This window comes from Takifugu rubripes, chromosome 21, assembly GCF_901000725.2.
Source record: "Takifugu rubripes chromosome 21, fTakRub1.2, whole genome shotgun sequence".
NCBI classification, from domain to species: domain Eukaryota; kingdom Metazoa; phylum Chordata; class Actinopteri; order Tetraodontiformes; family Tetraodontidae; genus Takifugu; species Takifugu rubripes.
The window spans coordinates 16,726,459-16,746,234 of NC_042305.1; the positions used below are offsets into that span (position 1 = coordinate 16,726,459).

The 19,776-nt window shown below is 42.9% G+C and overlaps 1 protein-coding gene across 5 annotated transcripts in view; it reads right to left on the reverse strand.

The window, feature by feature from the left end:
- LOC101061525 (protein unc-13 homolog B-like) overlaps positions 1 to 19,776 on the reverse strand; it is a 76,412-nt gene that overhangs the window by 34,111 nt on the left and 22,525 nt on the right. For 2 of the 5 annotated variants that reach the window (XR_003886549.1, XR_003886550.1), the window contains exon 1: positions 3,320 to 3,832. Coding sequence is in view for 1 of the 5 variants with exons in the window: in XM_029829228.1 (XP_029685088.1) it covers positions 8,380 to 8,467; positions 8,658 to 8,930 (361 nt within the window). In the remaining 4 variants the exon portion in view is untranslated. Of the gene's footprint in view, positions 1 to 3,319; positions 3,833 to 8,379; positions 8,468 to 8,657; positions 8,931 to 19,776 lie in introns of those variants that run through there. The other 3 variants (XM_029829228.1, XM_029829226.1, XM_029829227.1) reach the window with 3 other exon arrangements.

A 19,776-nucleotide genomic window follows, 5' to 3' on the forward strand; every position in this document is an offset into this window, starting at 1 on the left:
TCTTTCCGTGAGTGAGCGTCTGTTCCTTGAGCCACAGTTGGCCGCTTGCCACACTAACCTAAAGCAAACAATAAAGTACAGCCTCCTGGGGCTAATTAATTTAGCTTTCAGCAAACAATTTCAGAGATGCCAACAACTGAAGTGACTGGCTGTGTTTACCACTGATGAGAAAATATGTATATACTGACGGTTTACATGGTCTGGGGCTCAAACTGGTGAGGTAACCGTTACCCCTATTTCAATGAAAGGGTATATTATAATTAACCTCTTCAGGCAGTTGTGGAGTAATCTATGCCCTGGTCACTAGTGATGATTTAAGGTAGCTCCAAACCACCCTTCAAATGTCAAGGTGGTCCCATTTCTGTAATCTTCATCGTCCTTGGCTCTGTCCCAACAGGAAACAGCCATCCCTCCAGCCCTCATTAATGTTGATGTACTGCTGGTTTCACCGACCCTTTTTTTGCATCCACGTCCCGGATTTGCCTGCTTTCAGGCATGCGCCCCATCCTTCACCTGTCATGGTTTCTGTCCGAGTCTACACACACGCTGCAGCACACACCTGCCTAAAGTCCATCCCTGCAAGGACACTGCTGTTGGCTCCTCGGGTTTCAACCCAAACACACGGCACAGCTCCGTTTAAAAGAAAACATGACTTTTACTGCTGAAAAGGTTTCTCTATTATGTCTCAGCCTGATATTTTCCATTCGTCGTGCCTTTTTAAATCTCGCTATAGAGCTTAGAATTATGTCTTAGCGCCCACAAAGTTTGGATTTAAGGAAACAAATGTTTATATGAACTTTGACACCCTGACAAACCCAGTAGTCTTTCAGCACCTCTGCATAGGTTGTTGTTGGTGTGAGATAATAATTGTCCTCATCTGTCACTCAGAAGAGCAAACAAAGACCTTCACTTTGTTGCAAACACAAAGAAATGCCAAACGTCAAGTTGATTGTGTCTACATGCTATGAATATGCAGCCACCAGTCTCACAACAGCAAGGGTTCAAAATAATGAACCCCGACTTTTCCATATTCATTTTATTTCGCTGCACACGACTCACTCAGCCTTTTAAAGTGTTTAAATGCTTTATCAAATGTCCATCTGTTGGTGCAAAGCATTCCGATCGTGCTGCAGTGTTTAAATGGTGTTTGCTTTTTGCATCAGTCACAAACGTCAGGACTACTTGTGCTTTTAGACATTGACTTATTTCTATAAAGACAGTAGCAAACAGTAGCAACAGTAGCAAAAAAAAAAAATATGATGATATACTGTATCAAACTATCCAGTTAGAAAGAAATAATGATTGATAATCAATCAATTTTCTGTCCCAAACAGCAGGTGGGAGGTCATTCGCAACATACAGTATCATTAAGGAATGTTGCATATTGTTATGGAGCATTTTTTCCTGATCTTCCTGTTTCTTGGCTAGTTTTGTGTTTCGTGGCAGCTTAAGGAGGTACCTGAAGTCTCCAAAGGTTGTGCATGTAGTCATGCCACATATGGATGTCTATCCAGGAGGAGCAGGACTACATGCCATGCATCCCAGCATGTCATGTGCATAGAAGAGGTACCAGGAGACAGGACCAGGAGAAGTGAGGGGGGTGTTAACACAGCTGCATGACCACTATCTGGAGGACGATCAGGAACCATACAAACTGAGCTCCAACAGGCTACTCATGTGCTTGTTTCTGCTCAAACTGTCAGAAACCGACTCCGTGGGGGGTGGAATTAGCCAGAAAACACCAGTTTTGGCAGATTCGCAGTTTTGGTTTTCTTCACAAACGAGGAGGATCACAGACACAGATAATGACAGCAGTAGGTGGGTCTGGAGATGCTGTGGAGGATGTTCTGCCACCTGCTGCATCCCCCAGCCTGACCAGTTTGGTGGTGGGTCAGTGATAGTCTAAAACGGGGGGAACATCGATGGAGGGCTGCCATCCATGTGCTAATCTACTGCAATTCTGCTCCAAATCTGTTCCATTTTATAAACACACTTTAGCTCACGGGCCTTCTCTGACTGTAGAATGCTTCCCGGTGGGTAGTTAGCATTAGCATTGTAGCTCTCATGACGCGTAGTGAAGCGTCGCTCCACATTGTGCTTCTTCGCCGTCATCACAGTCGCCCCACAAATGCAACATACACACCTTCCTTTCACAGTAGTAAAAAATTACTCTTCCTCCCACTCACTTTGAAAATTATAAATTTACTGTCTTCTTTTTGCCATGTTTTTGGGGTAGAAAATTGCCCTCCACTCACCATCTTCACTGCCCGCTAGTTTATTCTCCACAAGCGCAAAGGTTCTTTCATGCGCTCAATACTGACCTTTGAACTAGGTCAGAGTTCACCTTCACTTTATTTATATTTTTTTTTATTTTTAAGACATTGTCATTTTAAAATCTATGTAAATGCAGGTGGTGTGATTTAAAAAAAAAATAGCGGTAGAAAACATTTTCTTACCTCACTCGCGAGTTTTGCTATTTTTAGAACAGGCTTGCGGGCGACTCATGTGGTCATTGCGGGCGACTTGGTGCCCACGGGCACTGAGTTGGTGACCCCTGATTTAAAACAACCCACTGATTCATCATAAAGACTAAGAAGATTGTTATTGAGGAGAAATACAGGAAACTTTGGTCACCGTGAGCCGAAAATTTCCCTTTTTAAAAAGAAAAATCAGACAAAACACAAATCCACATTTATGATAATTCACGGTTTGTTTACCCACGAATGGTGAACTGGGATTTGCATTCAACCTTCACACCATCTGATTAAAGCTGAATCATTTTAGCAACCTGGAGATCCTTCAGACACAAGCAAAGACCCAAGAAAACACAACACCTTCAGAAATGTCAAATTTAGCCAAATTTAAAAAGAAACAAAAAAAGCTGCAGGACAAACATTCATTCTCGGTTTAAACATCCTCGACAGCTTCAACAGAGCTGGCAGAGACACAAGTGCTCAATACGCCGGTGGAATACGGTCAGATCTTGAGGGGAAGAGTGAGACACGTTCAGCAGAACTTTGATACGTTATTAGCGGCTTTTATCTGACACAGTCGTGTTGAAGAAGAGAGGAAATGTTTTTTCTATGGTGCTTCGTGCATCACATTTAGAAGCCGTAAAGATAAGAGGTTCACCAGGAGGTCTCCTTAGATCCTAAGGGACCAATTTGCCCATTAGAGCTCTTTGCATGGTGAAAGTCCCCTGATTTACTATGTACTATAACTGATCTGCAAGAATCCTCAAATGTCTTCATTTAGCTGTTGCAGTTTACTTAAAATATCGACATTTATGCACCTCAGCTGAGAAGCACAGAAAACCTACCTGGTGGCGGGAAGAGCTGAGCCACGGGGGCAAAACAAGAACCAAGTTTGACAGCACAATCCAGCCAGACGGCGTCTATGATGCACGAACCACCCTCAGGGAACCTTTGCACCTCTTTACATCACTTTTCAGCCGACACAGATGGAGAGCTTTGAAGTGACTGGCCGGGAGATCTCATGAGCTCTCCCAGCTCCGCGAAAAAAGGAGAAAATGTTACTGGATCCTTCACAAAGGAAGAAAAAAGCCGTGATTTTCCCCCAATGACCAGCGCCACAATCGCAGGAGTCACTTTGGACCGTGTTTCCTGTACTCCTCTTTGCCTTGATCTCAGCGCTCGCTCAGACGCTTCCCCGTGGACTCTTTCACTTGTGCGCACCACACAGACACCCCCTCCTCCTCCTCCTCACTTGCTCTCTCTCCCCAGCTCTGTTTGACATCTTCCCATCCCAGACCTTTTCCCGATCCCTTCCAGGGTTTTACTTCTCCTCCCCTGTCCTCCTCTCAGCAGCTCCTCCTGCTGCAGCTTGTTGCACAGCCGACGGACGCGGCTCCTCTCGTACTCAACGCCGCTCTCTCGCCGCCTCGCTCTCTTTTCCTCACCCACCTCTGCAGCTCGCTTTCTCACATTCTTACACTTTCACACACTCTGGCTCTCCAGCAACAGCAACACATATGCTGCAGGCTACAGCAGAACCTGCACATGTCCTTGATACATATTAATAACAATTACCATCTCTATTTAGGCTACAAGTGACTACTTGCAATTGAAATATATTTTATTAGTCACATTAATATTATTGAAGCGGAAAGTGGACAGAAACCAAAGTCACACCTTTAACTAGAGGATACTCTATACATTATAAGGCAAAATAAAAATCCTTTTAACTTAAAAATGAGTTAAAATTTGACTAAACAAAGTAGTCTTCTAGCTTATAAATGTACCTTTTCAGAGATCTACAAATCATTTAAGTAATAATCAATTTTTGTTTCGTCCTGTAAATCTATTACGATTCTTTGATGCCTGATGACATTTCCTAATGAGTGCAACTAAAGAGGCAAATCACTAACGAGGAAAGAAAAAGGGTTGATTGTTTTACCAATAACGATTAACAAACCAATAAAATAAAAGAAACCAGTAGCTTTTGTTCTGATATTAATATTGTGTATGAATGGCAAAAACATGCAAGAATCGCAAATATCAATGTCAGAATTGCATGAATGGGATTTTTCGAGTGTGCATGAGGTAAATGAAGAGGCACTCTGAGTAGAGCACCTCTCCAGCGTGAATGGCCATCGATGCAACTACTGAACCGACAAATTAGGATGAAATATTTTTATTGCAAAATTGCCGGAAACGTTTGCTTTGAAGTGCGGATGCATCTGTTTGCTTTTGGCCAGTGGAACTAAACTCTTCGGTGTGAACCAACAGCGGATGTGAGTAATGTCTCATTATAATGCTGTTAGGACAATAGTGCATAAGAGCTACAGGCCCAAAGCTAAACAATCATCACTAAGGATAAAGCCCGTTCTGATGACAACACTAAAAAAAAGTATTGCTGCTATGAGACATGAAGGGGTGTAATTAAGGACAATGATCAGCATACAACTGATGCTTACCAGCAGAGACAACTCAACATCAGGGTTTATTTTGTGCTACTTCCCAGATGAGGAAATGTGACACCTCAATTTAAAAAGAAGGTTTCCATGCTAGAACTGTAACATGACTAGAGTGTGAATAAAAGCCATATATTTATTTCTAAGAATAATTTAACATGCCGCAGAGAGCACACATAAGCGATGCCCACTGGCTGAAAGAAGGAATATTCCAGCATGGCTATCGCAGTAGAAAATGTAGAAAAAGACTCAGGCGCTAACAGCAATAATTCCAGGCGGGTGTTATTTTACCACAATAGCTCCACACTGGCTACTTCCAGAGGCGACCTTCAGTGTCATTAAAACGGTCCTACTCTGTATTAAAAGGTCAAAAATGCTGAACTTTGAAATGTATCCAATTGCTAACAGCATTATTCCACCTTATATTCTAAAATCTCAACAGGAGTTTCTGGCATTTGAGAACGAGACACTGATATTTATCCGCCGCAGAGACCAGCCGAGCAGACACACAGATCCCACATCCTGCTGTTGACTGGAACTAATCTAATCTCTGGGAGCAATTAAAAGTTAACATATGTAATGAGATTGCAGATCATTTTTGCAAGATCCATTTTCCTCCAATACACAAAATCTCATGTAACCTGTTTAAATGAAATATGAGAAGAAAATATCCCCTCCTTTTCAATCCATACTTTTTCCATCTTTATTAAAAAAAATGTTTCTCTCTTTCGTTTTACTCTTTTCGGACATCTTAAATTGAGCACTTAAACTGCAGTTTAGCTGTGAAACCGATTATAATTGAAATGCTTTAAGAGTTTTAAATATATGTTGCTAATCAAGCTGTGGGAGATTAAAGTAGGCCCTTGAAATGTACATTTCCTCCTCATAATTAAGAGGCAGGCGTGTTTAATATTTGGCTCTGAGGCCTGAGGTGTCATGTGGGACTGGAGTAAAAACCTTCATCACAACTGCAATAATTTCAAACGTCTTAAAAAAAACAACAAAATCTTGCTTTTACAAAGTGACAGTCATTTTTCCCCATCAACCTAATTTCTTCCCATTTGTACAGTTTGCTCATTTCTCAACATTTGAGAAAAAGCCTGTGAATATCTATTCGAATTCGTATCTGCGGGATCACGTCCTGGGTCTGGGTAACTATGACAACACCCTGAGGAGCTGGAGGAGCCGACTCCTGTGAGCCTCCATACCTACTCCTGCTGTTCATGTCGTCCCCCTACTGCCCTTTCTACCCCCCATCTTCTCATCTCCCTTCCCATAATCCTCTCTGGCTGCCCCTCATTCACTGTACATGGTACTGGGCATGTGCAGCGATGCATCTGGACAGGATGAGTCCCGGCCATGGGCAGGTTTATTGGGCCGCTACAGAAGGAAAACCTGGAGCTGCCAGCCTTCTATAAAACAGATAGTTTTAGAGCTGCCTTTGATTGAAGCACTTACATTTAAAGTAAAGATTTTCTCAGGCCTAATGGACAGAAATACTCTGAAGGCAGCACTTTGTAATCACTGCCATGACTCAACACAGGGAGAATGATTCTCTTAAGTGGCCTGTTGTTCCAAAATCAGCTAACTTAACCATTCAGCCGTTTCTTCGAGGCAACCTTGTAGGATTTTATTTTATTTTTTTAAAGTAATTTTAGGGTTAGTTTGAGTAAAACTGCACTCTCGTGTGGAGTGGTTACAGAGCTGAGATTTTCTTTTGTCAGATTAAACAAAATCTCCATGTTTTTCTGCCAAATGTTTAAAAATTGGAGTAATATCGATCATAAAGCCTCTGAAGCTCGTTAAGACACATCATTTATCACGGGCATAAAATAAATCATGTGGGTGTGATTTTTCTCAGCATCTGTCAGCAGAATTTGAAAAAACCCTGTTTTGTTTGTTTGTTGTTTGCATTTTTTAAATCTTATTCGATTTTTTTTTTTTTAATTTTTCATGCTACTTGGCAAAATATTGACTAATCAGACAAATAATGAGAACAAGAAGGGTGTGATCTTATTAAATATTTAATTGTAGCTTACTTTTAGAAAGTAAGCTTTTTTTCGGGGGGGGTATTTTTATATGTCGAGGGGATGAAAAACAGTTTCTGTTGACCTCATTTGAGTTTAATATGCTTTATTTGTCTGTTCCATTAAATTGCTCCAGTTCTGTCACACATGCATGAAACCAGAAACACAACTGACACCAAACAGATCCTTGAATTCTCAGAAAAGGAGACAAAGACACATTTATGAGACGTTGGATGTGTTTAATCCTGCTTTGTTTAACCCATCTGGGTAGGCCTCTGACATGCGTGAGGACATCAAGCAGATCTGGACTTTTGTACTGATGTAACTCTGTCTCAGCCTTACCAGAGAGCAGCAAGGTGAGAGGGAAAGGCAGAAAGTAGACACCCGCTGAATCTGATGGGTTTAAGACCACGTCTCCTCCTCGTGCCACATCAGATGATCTCTTCTAGGCACCACAATGGCCCCAGAAACCTTCCTGCTACTCAACGAACGCTTCACCAGGAGTTTAAACTCTTTGCACCACATTGTTTGTCAGTGCACACAGACCCTGAACGTAGCACCAGTTGTTGCAATGACACCCAAACCATAAATAAATACGGGGTAGTGTCTCCATAGAAATGTCACATTGTTGCCATGATACAACACTCGCAGCCTATTTTGTCCATCTGATGCATCTGCTGACCAGTGGCGAACCTGCACCTTTCAGCTCAATCACTTTTTCTTTGTGTTATTGTGAGAGGAGACAGACTAAATAATCCTAATGCTGCTAATCTTGCAGTTATTTATTCACACACCAAACACCCTCCTCGTCTGGGCAGTGAAGATGACAGCCGTCACATCTGCCTCAGAACTGATCATCACTGCTCAGATCACCAGATCCTACTGTGCCCAAACAGTTGCGTTTGTTGCACCAATGCCCCCAAAATCGTTTTTGATGCATTCAATGGCCAAAGAGAGGCAGAGGCTAATGAGGAGGAAGCTGAAGAACTTCTGTCTATTTAGGCGCCTGACATGAGTGATGTGCTTTAGGTTCCTCCACAGGCTGTGATGAAGATCAAACGTTTATCAGAGCCAACTATTGTTGATCCGCTACGCTAATTCAGACTCCAGGACACTGAATCTACAAACTAACTGTATATTTACTGCACACGAGGTTGCCTGTCAAAAGAGAAAAAGTAAAGCAACTTTTTTCTCTCGACAGGCAACCTCATAAATCCTGACGCTCAGATATTCGCCTGCATGTCAAAAAGGCACCAGGGGTCTCCTTTCAGTGGCACTAGCCAGAGGAGAGGCCCAGAAGAAAAATGTCAATGTTTTGGCATGATTTGAAACTCAACCAACCATACAGAGGGAGAGTGGAGAGAGAGAGAAAGAAAGAGAAAGCGAAAAGGATAGAATCAAAAGTGTGACTCTTTCTACCTCGAGGAGCTGTGATCTGACTTTGTTGTACGCTTTCAGCCAGCGGACTCTGGAGGGGGAGCAGGGCGGCGGGCCTTCTTCAAATAACCTGCAGAAACAATCTTATCAGTTCATCCTGAAGTGACTAAAGCCTGTAGCTGCACAACATTTATGACTGGATTATTCAAATCCCTGGGAAACAAACAGCTATTTAGTGTCTCAACACCTCGTGTATGCTTTTTGCAATATTTTGACTAAACACAATTTTCACAATGATCACGTGAATCTTTATATCATACCAGGTTGAAGGCGGAGGTTTAGTGTCCAACACTGGTTCAGGCTGGATGACTGAAGAATCCCTAACATCTCTGTTGGAGTCAGGCTCTGGTCCAGGATGTGGTTCTTTCTCAAACTCTTCCTCCTGATGCTCTTGTTCCTCCCAAGTGGTCGGCTGGCTGTTGAGAGAAGGTCGGCGCTCACTTGGATCTCGGTGCTCTTCAGGTTCCGAGCTGAGCTGGGAGCTGGCCAGGCTGAGGTTGCCTGACGAATCAAAGTGACTGCTGTCTGGTGGACTGTAGGACATTAAGAGTTTATTTATTGGGGGCTTTTAATTTAGATAAAGAAGAAATTAATTTACTCACTGCGAAACTCAGGATAGTAACAAAGGGGGGGGGGGGGGAACTAACAGGATGAGAAGTGGAATAAACTGAAGGAATGAAGCAGAATATTTGTTGCACGGACACATATTTCATAATATATTAAACGGAGGGTTGAACTCTTAATTTGAGTAACACATTCTTGGGACAAATATAAGCGGCTGAGTAATTGTACCATTAGCTTAGTGGACGACTGAAACTGCAGAGGCAAAGGGACTAAAGTGCGCCTTTTGTCTTGGATGTAGGCCACATAACATATCACGGCTCCTTTTATTTAAGTGTCCAGCCTGCCTCCACGGTGTTCACTGCCACACAACCATAAATCTTGCAGCATTTGGTTCAATTAAACTAATTCGCAAAGTCATAGAGCTATTCAGGGAATTTAGGTGCAGGAGTTCATTTACACCTATTTATATTTATATGGAAATAAAAAAAAAACTCTTTTGGAAAATTGTTTCAGTGCCTTTAAAAACAGGGAAAGGAAAAATATAAAAAACCTGGAAAACTACTGGATTAACGTGCACACAAAACACTAAAGGTTGAAGGAAATGTTGGAGAGGTTCTAGACCATTATTGACATCAGCATGATAAATGAACAGGCCATTTATCATACAAATTGTACTGCCTTTTGGCAGCCTCTGTTTCAATAAATCCTTTGGCTGATCTCTGATTCTTCTGCATTCGTCGTATTCTCGGCTTTCCCTGCTATATCACATGAAACAACTTTGGGTTGAGGTTTGTCCAAGGCTTCGGTAAGAGAACCTGAGAGAGATGGGAGCCCAGACTGCGGCGACTGAGCTAAAGTATCACAACTTCCTGTTTTTGAAGTTTCTGTTGGTCCCTCTGTATCACTGCCATCTGCACTTTCAGTCCCTCCAGATCCTGGAGAAGGTTCTCAGACTCTGGTTGGCAGGTTTCTTCTTTGTGTTCTGCCTGAGGTTGGACAGTGACTGCTGCAGGAGGGGATTCTGCTTGGGAGGCTCATTGCTCCAAAGATTGATCCAAGTTTCATGCCAAACATGGAAGAGGCAGTTGATTGTTCATCCTTTCCACTTGGTTTTTCATCCTGTAAAATACTAGCTTGAAAGGTTTTTAAAGCCAGAAAAGAAACCACTGTCAGTCTGCTCAGGTTGTGATGACTTCACAGTAGATGAGGGAATGGCGGAGAAAAGGGAGCCAATTGACGGTGTTCCTTCAGTTTGCTGCAGACATAAAGCCAAATTTAGGTGCGGTCAGGCTTGGTAATTCAAAGATTCCCTTGGTTTCATGAGCTTGTGGTGGATCTTTGTCAGGCACCGGCGAACAAGGCATGTTTATGTTATCAGTGTGTGTTTTATCCTCTGGCTCCGCTTGGGTTTCACTTGGGGATTTTGTCAGGGAAGCTTCGTCTTCCTCAATTTTGTCTGCCTTTTCTGCCTCTTCTATTAATCCCTTTTCAGGAACACCCTGGTCTTGGATTATTTGAACATCACCCTGGGGTGATGAAGGTGTATTGTCTTTCTCTGTCTTTGCAGAGTCCTCAAAGGGTTTCCAGGTTGAGTACTTTTCTCTGACTTAGATCGTTGATGTTCCTCACATTTTGTAGTTTCAGAGCCCTTAAATATACCAAATAGATCAGTGGTATTGATTCAGTTGCAATGTTACTTGGAAGTCCAAAAACGAGCTTTTCTGCTGTTGCTTTTGTTGTTGCTGGTGTTGTGACGAGGAGTAGATGACGACCCAAAGATTGAGCCAGGTGAGCTTGAAAAAAATCCACCCATCGATGGCTGCCTGTTAGACACATTTGGGGTTGAAAACATAGACATAAAACCAGAAAATGGAGCTGGTTCAGGTGGCTTCTGTGGTCCTGGATGTCTTGGTCCAGGCATTCTTGGCCCAGGCATTCTTGGGACTCTCATTTGAGGTCCTCCAAAACCTGGTCCTGCCATTCTTTGCCCCGGCTGAGGTGGTCTGGCTCTTCCTTGCATAGGCTGTTGCTGTGGTTGATGAACAGCAGGTTCTGATGGTAAACCTTTCAGAGAACCTGGAATGGTTGTGATTTTTTCTGAATCAGGATCAACACTTTTCTTTTCATCTGAAATGAGCACATCAGAATTACTATCAGGTCTCATCAGTCCACAATCAGATTCTGTACTGGCTCCTTCCTGCTCCACTTTAGGCTCAGGAGGTTCTGTTGCAGGCTTGACAGGTGAGGTTTTCACTTCCACATCAGTTGTTTGTTCTGATTCCGAAACAGCTGTAACTGCATCTAACCCAGTTTCTGTAGAAGGCTTCTCTTCTGGCGGCTCCTGCAGAGCTCTCTAAGTAGAATCTTCAGGTTTCTCAGTATCTGTAATAGATCCTCGTTCGTCACCTACAACTTCTGAAGGGCTCTCAGTTAATTTTTCCATATCTCCCACCTTCTGCCTTTCCTTGAGGCTCTTTGTTGACTCAGCAAGAACCTCTGTCTGTTCTTCATTCAGAACTTTCAGAGCATCCTTGTTTTGCTGTCCTTCTAGACTCTCTTCCTGTGCTTCAGCAACAGTTTGTCACCTCTTCAACCTACAGATGCTTCTGGGCTCTTGTCTTTGCCAGTAACGTCAATAACAACTTGTGACCCTGGTGTTGAGTCCATTTTTTCGACGGCCTTTGAGTGACAGCAGTCTCAGTTACATCGTCGGTTCTCTGAATTTCCAAAGTCTCAGATTTGATATGGTATCATCTTTGCATGCATCTTCTTCTTCTCCCGGTATTTTGGACTGTGGTTGGAAGTCAGATTGTTCCTCATCCTTCACTGTTGCATCTACTTGTTCTTTCCCTGCTACTTGCTCTTTCTCTGGTGCAATAATGGTGACAGTTTCCGATTCTGCTGCAGATGTTTCAATGGAATCATTTTCATTAGAAGTGAGATCTGGTTTTGCTGCCACTCCGGCGTTGCTCCCAAGATGGGAATCCTGACTCGATATTTCATTTGTTTTACCATTGTGCAACTTTGAATCTGTGCATGACTGGTCAATTTGACATTCCCTTTTCGACTGATGATGAAGGCTCAGGTAATTTACTATCAGTGAACTCATTGCCATGAGCCGCTGCTACCGTTGAAAGATCTGTTGTTTCCGGTGGTTTTTCTGATTGTCCTGAGGCAATCACCTTCTTCACAGGAACAGTTGTTTCGGGCTCTTTCGTGGTTTCATCCTTGAGAGCTATACCAAAAGAGGCTGAATGTCAGTCTTGCCTTTATTGCTGTCAGTTCCTCCAACAAGTGAAAACACAGAGGCCCCTTTGAAAACATTGTCTGATTCAGGTGCCTTGGAGGGAGTGGGCTGTGCTTCTGATGACTGCTGATTTTGTCTGCCAAACATGGAGAAAACACTTTTTACAGTGGGCTCTTGGTCTTTGGGTGTGGGTGGACCTTTTGATCCAGGTGAGGTTGTAACTGGTCCACTCTGAGGCTGGGCACTTAAGCTTCCAAGCTTGGAAAACAAACCTACACCTGGTGTTTCTTTTGTGAAGTTGAACCTGGGAGGATGGTCCCAAATATAGAGGAGCCAGATGAAGGTACCTTTGGTGTTGCACCTCCTCCAGATTGAACTTTAGAACTGTTTTGCTGCTGGGGTCCAGGCGTACCAGCACTAAACATTGAAAACAAACCTTTACCAGGGGGTTCTTTGGTTGGCAATCCTCTAGGTCGCACAGTGTCATTGGTTGAATCTCCGCCAAAGTTGGAACCACCAAACAAAGAGAATTTGCCTTTTGATTGGGTCTCTAGTGGCTCTCTAGGGGTGGGTGGTGGCGGCTGTTCTTTGGATATAGGTGAAGATGACACATTTGACCCAAACATCGAGAGGAAACCCTGTGCCTGATGTGGCTTTTGCAGATGAGCCTGGAATAATACCACCTAGTATTGACAATCCAGCTTGGGGAGATGTTTGCTCTGTTTTTGCAGAAGAACCACTAAGCATGGAAAATAAGCCCCTTCCTGGTTGCTCTTCTGAATTTTCAGTCTCAGGTTGATTAACTTGGTCCAACAGAACTTTTCTCTTGGAGCTTTTGGTTATTTCTGTGGAAGGTTCCATAACAGTAGATTCAGACTTTGACAGTGCATCCTTCGAATCCTTAATGCTATCTGGTATTTTTCCATTCAACTCTGTTTTTAACTCATCAAGGGACTGAGCTTGTCTGGGCACTATCACATCAGAGGTCTTATTCTCATGGACTGGTTCTTTTGGAGGTTCAGAAACATCTGGAAAGGCCAGCTCTGAAATTATGTCCTTCTTGACATTGGAATCCAGTTCAGTGGTTTGCTCACTGCTGTCTTCAGTGATCTCGTCAATGGTGGTTGGACTTATCTTATTTGTGGTGAGCTCTGAATCAGCCTCATCCTTATGATCTGCAATCACTGAAACTGCCATCTCTGTTGAGTCGATCTTGACCTGCTCTGATATATTTAACACCCCCGTCTTAATGGTTTCTATATCCCCAGCATCACTTGTTATGTTTGACTGTGCAACAATACCAGAGGGTAAAGAATTTTTGCAATCAGAGGTCACTGTAATTTCATTGTTATCTTGTAAAGTACAGATATTTGGATCTTCTGGTTTGTCAAACTTGTGGTCACCTGTCTCTTCTTCTGGGGAAGAGGCTGCTGTGACAAAAATATGAGGTAGTCTAATAAAAGGTTGTGGCTCATTGGGGTCAAGAGGAGGTTTTTCTGAGGAATTAATGCCTATGTACATAGATCTGGGTGGAGTCATTTCTATTTTTGTTGAGGCAGCTACGATTTCGGGGGATGTCACCTGCTTGTCTTCCTCTACTCTGTGTAGCTGTGACATGCATGTTTGAGAGTGTAACGTCTAATGTCTTTTTCGTTAGGTGCTACAGAACTATTTTTAGCAGCAGCAATTGTCACAGTAACTGGTGATTTGGAGAAAGATTCAGGGGGTGGGAATTCATTACCAGATGTTGCTTGTTGAAGGCTTTCATTTAATGTCGACTGTGGTTGTTGAGAGTCTTGAGAAATATACGGAGAGTGGTATCCTTGCAGTGGTGTCCCAGAGCACGAGATGTCAGCTGGAAATGGTCTTTGTTCTTTGTGTGTATCGGTGACTGATGAGGGTCCTGGGGCCAACCCTACAGGATGATCTACTGATGGTGTGGATTACGCATGTCTGTGAGCTACTAGTTGTCCTCCTGGTTACTAACTGATGCTGAAATGCAGTCACAGAACTTGATTCAACAGGGTTTTTTTGTGGCATAATTCATCATTTTCAACAATGGAGGTTGCAGGGACATCAATTTCTTCACAGTGCTCAAGAGATGAGCTTGCAACAGATGTTTGAGGAGGAACTGTTGTATGTTCTAAAGCAGCAACTTCAGCTTTCATTCAGTCCTCATATTCTGTGTGTCTTGGGGTGTCATTGCAACAGCTTTGGTAGTGCCTGGTGGATGTGCACTTAAACCACTAAATAATGAAACTAAACCTTTAACAGAGGTAGTATCTGCAGAGGCTGGCAACACCTCCGGTCCTTGTACTTTAGCTCCAGAAGTCTGTGTCACAGGCATTGGGGCATGGATTGCAAGAGGACTGGGATGTAGGTACATGTCTTAACGCTGGTGAAAACTGATTCGAAGGCACAGAATTCTGGTGTAACGTGGGGGCATGACATTGCTGATATGTGACAGGGGCTGGATATGAATCGGGCTGTTTTGGTTGTTGAGAGTGTCCATTTGCGTTGCTCTGTACAGGCTGAGTACCAAAGGATGTTAGAGAAGGATCTGCTCGATGAGGTTGCTCAACAGTTGAGAGAGGCTGTGACTGTGGTGATGACACTGAATTAAATTTATTGTGCAGTTGCCAGGTAGAAGTGAGAGGGTGGCACATGGTCATTCTTTGCCATTTCTTCATTATCAAATAGGGTTTCCTCTGTACTCCCATAGCTATCCACACTTGGCTGCTTAATTAAAATTTTGGTTTAACATATGTGTCTTGTACATTTGTAGATTGTCTTTGTAACTTTGGGGGCATTTGGCTGACATTTAGCACTGAATGAAGACATTCCAATTTCTACAGCTGGTGGCTTGCATCCCTTGTTGTGCAAATGACCCCCTGTGGCAATTGCACAGACATTTTGGATTCAGGATATCCAATGTGTGGCTGATTTATGGTGTTTAGAGGACTTGCTGATTCACCCTTCAGCATATCCTGTGAAGATTGTATTTTTTTGACCAGACACCAAGAAGGAACCAATGGTCTTCATTGTCGGCGGGTTTACTACCGTTCCATGCATTCTGTAGGCAACACCGGGTTCACTATTTTGCAGTGTATTCCGACTACATAGAGATGGTGAAGACACGTTGGGAGAGGTGAGATCTGTTGCATCTTGAAGCTCAGTAACTGTGGATTTGATTTGGTCCACACTTAGGTCAACAATACCTTGCAATGGCTTCATTATTGATTCGTTTTCTAGTTAACTTTCGTTCACACCATTCTTTCTTTGTCTTTGTCATGAGTGAAATCCATGGGCTTGTCCATCCACGTGTTCACTTTGTAGTAAAGGGAATATTTACTGTATCTAAACTGTCTTTTGAGAAGTTTACAGGCTTGCCGCGTTGGTATATGTCGCCGTGGCTGCCACTGAGGGAGAAAAGCCATCTTTGGGTTGGTGGGTTGATATCTGTCCATTCATCGTCTCAGTATCCCTCCACTCAAGGATTGTCTTCTGCATTCAAAGCCCATTGATCCACTCTAGTGTTCTTGATATTGGCTGCAACTGTTTCATTTTGCTCCACCATTCTTCCAATTCAGCCATTGCCTGCTGCCTGTCTTTGGGTGGATGTGCTTCTACGATAAGAGGAAGACCAGCAGAATCAGCCAAGCTTGGTCGTCTTGTCCGAACCAGTGATACTGGATCAGAGTAGTCAAGTTCGGGCTGTGGTTGTATACTCTTGTTGACATATCTATGTGCCTTTAACAGAATTTGCTGGGGCTGTAGAGAGTGAACTTTGGAGACTGGATTGTGCTATTCCTCTCATCTCACCCTGACCAAGGAACTGTTTTTCATTGGAGCTGGTAATTGGGTGATGAACAACAGGGCAATTTTTGCATCAAATGAAGGTGGTTTTTTGCATATGAATTGAGTCTTGGAATCCTGTTTTTGCTTTTGATTCAATCACCAAGGAAACACCAAGCAGACTCTTGACCATGAAGAGCTTTCTCAGTTTGCTTATTAACAAGTGCAATTACCTCATTTTGGGAGGTCACATGCTCTGATAATACTTCTACTGCACATTGCTGTGGCCTCGGTGACATATCCAGTGCTGCAGTGATAACAGGCTGAGTTGATGCTGACATGTGATGCCTCCTGAACGATGACTGATGGGTGATGCGGTGAGTGAGTTGACATGGGTTTAACACAAGGTTTGCTTTGCTGAAATTGGTGGTAAAACGGATTCTGGAGGCAACTGATCTGGATGCTTTTGTGCATATTTGCAGGAGCGCTGCTTTTGACTGGCTGTGAGGTTCTTGAGCAGGTAAATCTACAATTAATGGTACGCCAGCATTATTTTTCAGAGCAGTCTTAGATGGCTTGCTTTTGATGAGCGGTATGACTTCATTATGAGTGTCATCTGCTTTTTACTTCTGGAATTATATCCTTCAGGCTGACGTTAGATTTGCATGTCATATCCAATGTGGCAATAATTATGCTTGTTGGTGCTGCAACCTTCTGCTGCGATAGTGAAGACTGGCCTGAAAGGGATTCTTGTCTCATCATCTTTGCCCTAACGCGAGAAGATGGAATCTCCCCCATTAATATCAGGACATTTAACCATCTTATCTTGAATAGTCTTCGACCTGTGTTGAATCTGGATATTTGGTTGTGTCTATCTGAATCTCTGTTGATTTCACTTTATATGACAAGTCAAGGGATTCATTAGGACAAGAAATGGTGTCAGCCCTTTTCAAAAGATACTGCCTTTTTCTTTGTCAATGCCAGAACGTCAGACAGAGGATCCTTCAATGGTACAACAACTTGTGGAACCTCCTGGTTGGTTTTCTTGGTTGACATATCCAATATAGCTTTAACTGAGTTTGCCGGTTGCAGTCTCTTTAAGATGCTGCATTTGTCCACTAACTGTAAAGCAAAGACTCTGAGTTTGAATATTCATTGAAGGACCTTGCTTCATTTTCTGGTGCTTGTAATATTTGAGGACTTAATTTGTGCTCCGACCACAGGGCGCGCAAGTGGCGAGGTACCTACAGGTGACAGAGGTGCAGTTTTTAGATAATTTCAGATTGTCATTCATGGTTGATGCTTTGCTGTATATGAGCGGTGGAAGAACTTATTGTTGTTGAAATCATTATACCAGTGTCAGATATCTTTGATACTCTTCCAGATGATGTAGCAGATGGTTTGGATGCCTTTTCTGTTCTCACCTTTGGTGGTGGTGGTGGTGGTGGTGACATTCTAGTTTGGACTGTCACAGCAGTTGAGGTCCTCAGTGACACATGCATTTTTTGGCTTGCCTTTCAGAAGAGATATCTGGGTCGGTCGGTCGGGCCTGTGATGGCTTTTGTTGATTAAGTGGTACACATTTAGTTTGAGAAGGTGCTGTTAGAATTGTATACATGTCCATTGTGGGGTTTTCTAAATGAGGTATTCAACATCTCCTCATTCTTTTGAGTAAGATCGACCAGCAACTGTGGCCGCATCAGTTAGTTTCACATTTGCCTCATTGTCCTTCACTTGTTTTTCCTTTAATCTTTTCAACTTGTATTTTGTAAAGTCGACTACTTCGTCATCTTTCTTTGTGCATTCTGTATTCGTATTTGCTGCACCTCCCTGTTTGATCGTTTCTTTTTTAGTAACTGTGGTGGAAAATCCAGAACTTTATTGACACTCGGAGATCCAATGGGAGTGCCCAAAGTTGCTGTTTTGTTTGTAAAGGTAGGCTTCATTTGATGAAACAGAGTTTGGCGTTCAGTATATGTAACTGGGGTCTACATTCCTGAGATTTTGTTGCTGGTTGTGGTCTATTTTACTCATGACACTCATCTCTGTGACTGTAGTCTTACTTGCTTGTTCTCTATTTTTCTCTGCCTGAGATGGTTGCCTCGCAAGCCGAGGTCTTTGCGCAGAAAGTGAAGGCACAGTAGTAGAAAATTACAGGTGAGCTCTTGATAGTCCCATGTGATGCAGAAGAAGTCTGAGTAACAGCTGGCATTGTGGGTAATTTTCTTCCCATCTGTACAGAGCCAGAGGATTTTGAAGCTGATGGTACTCTGGCAGTATCAGAAGATTGTTGGACACTGATGGTGATGTAGAAGGTCTTGTGGATGACAAGTTATCAGATTTATTATACTGTGGTTCCTTAATAGGTGACAACGTTGATGTTGGCTTTTGCGTTAGTTTGTCTGCCGGCTCATGATCAACATGTGCAATCCTGATTTCAGGAATTGGGTGACGTCTATTTGACGACATTTGTACCAAACGACCATTTGAAAGAGATGTCGATGGTGATGTGTGCACATCTTTAAACTGCTGATTTTTCCAGTATGGCCCTCCATGCCCTTCTTTCAAGGACTTTAAGTAAGATCCGATGCCTCAATGGCTCCTCCTGGCAGCAATAATTACTTTTGACTGATTCCACATTAATCTTTTTAAGCTTGTATACACTGAAGTCTACAGGGTGATCTGGAGAAGACATGGATTCTTGAAACATTTGGGAGAAGCTGTCGAAATTCATATTCATTATTTTTTCACCTTTATGAAGTGCAGAAGTAAGGTTCATGGGTGCTTGTAAAGGTGCTTGTAAACTGTCTCCTGGAACCCCAGAAGTCTTCACTGCATAGGGGAATTTTAAAACCACAAAGGGTTAATTTGTCCCTTTCTTTCTGTTTTAGAATATTAGCAACATTTTCAGTTATATTCCTAGAGCTTGGACATCCTCTGGTGCAGCACAAGAATAAAGGTGTCTACCTGCTCTGTCAGTTAAAAGGGAGTAAATATATTCTTCATCTGTATAAACATAATATCCACAGTCGCCAACCTCAGCTGGCCACCATAACCCTTGCTCCAAAAGGGACAGCCATTGTTGGTACCATTCAGCATCCTGACAGGCCATTAATCATCCTCATTTCCTGTGGCCCCCGCAGACCTGCTTAAATCCATTGCACCACGTGTTAAGTCCATTGGACCCATTTTTTGGAAAGTTGCTTTAAAAAACGCCGTTGCTGATTTCAAGTTGAAGCCTTCAACTGTCAGATCACTTCCCGCACCACTTCTATTCACAATTTTGTTGAATTCCTGTGTACTGCATTCCGTAAGTGACTGGCATCTACTTAATCGCATCTTAGGTTTTTCCATGGAGAGATTAAGAGGTGTGCCCCCGAACTATCCACGTTTTTTTATTCCTATCCAGATCATCTAAATAGTCACAGCTACTCCAGTGTTTCTTGTCCCTGCAGCTCATGTCAAACAAAACAAGATCTTCATTTGGTTCAAGGAAACGGTTTCTACTTTCAAACAGGTCCTTTGCAGCATCCTTCCATGGATGTGAAGGTATATTGGAAGTCACTGATGTCCATTTCTATAGGATTTAACCTCATATGAGTTTTCCAGCTCGTGTTCTCTGGCTGTTGGTGGTACAAATCCTTGGCATGTTTTGGGGCGCTCCTGAACCTGATTGGCAAAGGCTTCTGCAAGAGCATAATCATTGAGTTGGTGCCACAGAAGGGCTTCTATCAGACATTGGTGCTCATAGAGTTCTGGTGGAATAACACCGT